Source organism: Girardinichthys multiradiatus, chromosome 3 (assembly GCF_021462225.1).
Source record: "Girardinichthys multiradiatus isolate DD_20200921_A chromosome 3, DD_fGirMul_XY1, whole genome shotgun sequence".
Classification (NCBI taxonomy): Eukaryota; Metazoa; Chordata; class Actinopteri; order Cyprinodontiformes; family Goodeidae; genus Girardinichthys; species Girardinichthys multiradiatus.
In genome coordinates, this window is record NC_061796.1 from 44,401,391 (window position 1) to 44,404,276 (window position 2,886).

Sequence of the window (2,886 nt, forward strand, 5' to 3'; positions counted from 1 at the left end):
TTTCTGAGGCACTGAATTTCAGACTTTCTTTGGCTGGAAGCCACAATCATCAAATCAAGTATATAATTCTGTGTTTAACGAGGCTGTATAATGTCTGTAAAATCAGTTGGTTATATAAACAAAGATTTTAGTAATATTCTAAATTACTGGGATGTACCTGTTTCAACAGATTTCTATTTATATATAAAATATTACATGAGGGGATGGCAACCATCTTGCACGTATACAAATAATTAACAATCAAAAATATTTTTTTTTCTGAAGGTGAATGAATATTATCAATCAATTAGTTTTTAATTAAATGTTTAAATCACGGAAAACGGATATAATTTCAATACTTTTCTAGGTTCTGCTGTAATAGATTAAAATTGCAGAGTGAAAGTTTGAATAAAAATGTTCTTTGTGGTCTGTACACTGAAGCTTTAGTCTTTGGAGTCAGTACTGAGGAGTTAATGTAGGTTTAATTTCTGGTTGCATGTGATCCATCTACAGACGGTTCCTGCAAAGAACAAATTGAGCAGCAACTCACATTGCATCAGCCTGGGCAGCTGGTTGTTGCTGCTTGATGGCTTTAGCTCATATTGTAATTCTAACCAAACAATGATATGTATGATTTCTGTATGCTGCAAATTGCACAGTTCCAATCTCCAGATGTTTTAGAGCAGATAAGTTAACGAATACAGATTTTAACCAGCATAATATTATTTAATCTGCCTTATACATATCTCCTGTCTATGCCATTTCCTCAGGTCTGATACCTGTTTCTCTTTCTGTTTATTTCAGGTTATGATGTGAATGTTCAGCTTTATATTTTTCAATGATTAAAACCGGCTCGACTATGATGTTGGACCGAGCGGAACCAGCACACTGCACCGTGTGCTGCTGTACTCTGGCCAACAAAATCCTCATGGTGCTCTTCATGGTGCTGCTGATATTCGCCACCTTGTTTGGGAACTTAGTGACTCTGGCTGTGGTGGTGGGGACCAAGCACTTCCACACATCGCAGGGCTACCTCAAGGCGTCCCTCGCTGTTGCTGATTTGGCCGTGGGAATATTTGTGGTGCCTCTGTCCGTCTACGCTGAGGTCCATCTCATGGTGGCTGAGTCTGCACCAGAATGGACTTCACACAACTCGCAATTAGTGAACTTTCACCCATGCAACATCATCGGCCCAATCTTTGCAGGGTGCACCTTCGTCTCCATCACCACTATCTTTCTGTTGACAATTGAGCGGAGCATCGCAGTGCTTAGACCACTGCACAAGTACTCCTTCATTACCCGTAAAAGGACGACAATCCTCATCTTCCTGTCCTGGGTGGGGAGTTTCCTCCTGGCTGTGTCTCCAATGGTCTTCAGCAGTGAGATTGCCCTGGAGTATAACTCCTGCAGCAGGATGTGTAACTACGCTTTGGGAACCATCGGTGAGTTCCCCAGCCAGGCCTGGAACATCCTCCTCCTCTTTCCTGCATTTGACTTCACACTTCTCGGTAGCACTGTTGTCATCAACATAATTTCTCTGTCCAGCATCAGGCAGCACTCAAAGCACAGAAAAACCCTGGCAGAGACGGAAATCCAAACCACCAGTAATCCCACATTCTCGGACATTAAAGCAGCGAAGACCATCGGGACTCTGACAGTGGCATTCACGGCATCATTTACCCCCATTGCCGTCTTTGTGGTTGGGAACGTTTTGGGAAATAAATGGTGCAACTTCTCCTTTTTTGCTTTCTGGATTTTGGCGACAAACAGTTGCTGGAATGTCATTATTTATAGTGTGAGGGACCAAAAGTTCAGACTTTGTGCACATAAACTTCTCATGCCTTCCCAGAGACAAAACACAACAAAAACCTAACACGTTAATGAGGAGTTTGATCAGGTTGGTGTCTCTTAGATGTTTATGTGTCACACAAACCATCACCTTACAAGCTCTGTTCAGAGACATACTGTATCTGCATGTCTTGTGGGCAGCTGTGGTGAATTGGCTTAAAATTATTTATTTTTTACGTAAATAAGGCATGGCGTGTTTTGGATCACATGCCCTGGATGTAAATATTCTTCTCAGTGGGTGTTCATCATGTTGTGTGTAATGTTAAATAGCTGGGGCCTGTCTCAGTTCGTGAACTGGTTGTTGACATGAGTATAATTGATTAAAGACTGATTAAAACAGTGTGCCTTGTCTTTTCCTCTATTGTAAAAAGATGGTTACATTTATATACAACACATTTGGTTCAGGTGTTTTGATGTAGTTAAGAAATGACATGTATTTTACATTTTTCTGTATTTTATTAATTCTGGTATTTTGTTCACCAACATGAAGACAATACTAAATATATGAGATGAGACGAGACAAAATATAAGTGATTTTGCCATCCGCCAGGCGAACTTTAACTACTTATTAATATTCTTTGTAATAAGCAGTTATTTTAATAAGTAGTACAATAGAATTGAAATTTACATATGCACTATAAAAAGACAGAAAACCATTGTTTCCCCTGTGTCTGACATTGTATCTGACTAAACCTTTCTTGTTTTAGGTCAGCAAAAGTATCTACTGCTGCCAAAAACATGTTCTCCTGCAGTGTTTAACTCTGTCTCTCTCTACTAAGCTGTGTTTCTCTCTTAGACGAAGCCATTAAAAATGCTGCTACTGCCATTAACGTTTTACTTTTCTTTAACATAGAAAGTACTGCTGGCACAGTGCTTCTAAGTTTCTTTTTTGTGTGTATGCTCTGTCTTCCCAAACTCTCAGTTGGTCGTGGCAGATGGCCTGAGCCTGGTTCTGCTGGAGGCTTCTTCCTGTTAAAGGAGAGTTTACCTTGCTGCTGTCGCTACATGCATGCTCAGTATGAGCGATTGCTGCAAAGTCAAGGACACAATGCAAGCAAC

The 2,886-nt window shown here is 40.4% G+C and overlaps 1 protein-coding gene across 1 annotated transcript in view; it reads left to right on the forward strand.

The window, feature by feature from the left end:
• LOC124866163 (beta-2 adrenergic receptor) overlaps positions 1-2,167 on the forward strand; it is a 6,757-nt gene extending 4,590 nt beyond the window's left edge. The window contains exon 2 of the mRNA XM_047361840.1: positions 784-2,167. Coding sequence (XP_047217796.1) covers positions 818-1,852 — 1,035 coding nt within the window. The 5' untranslated portion in view covers positions 784-817 and the 3' untranslated portion in view covers positions 1,853-2,167. The remainder of the gene's footprint in view (positions 1-783) is intronic.
• The last annotated feature ends 719 nt before the right edge of the window (positions 2,168-2,886 follow it).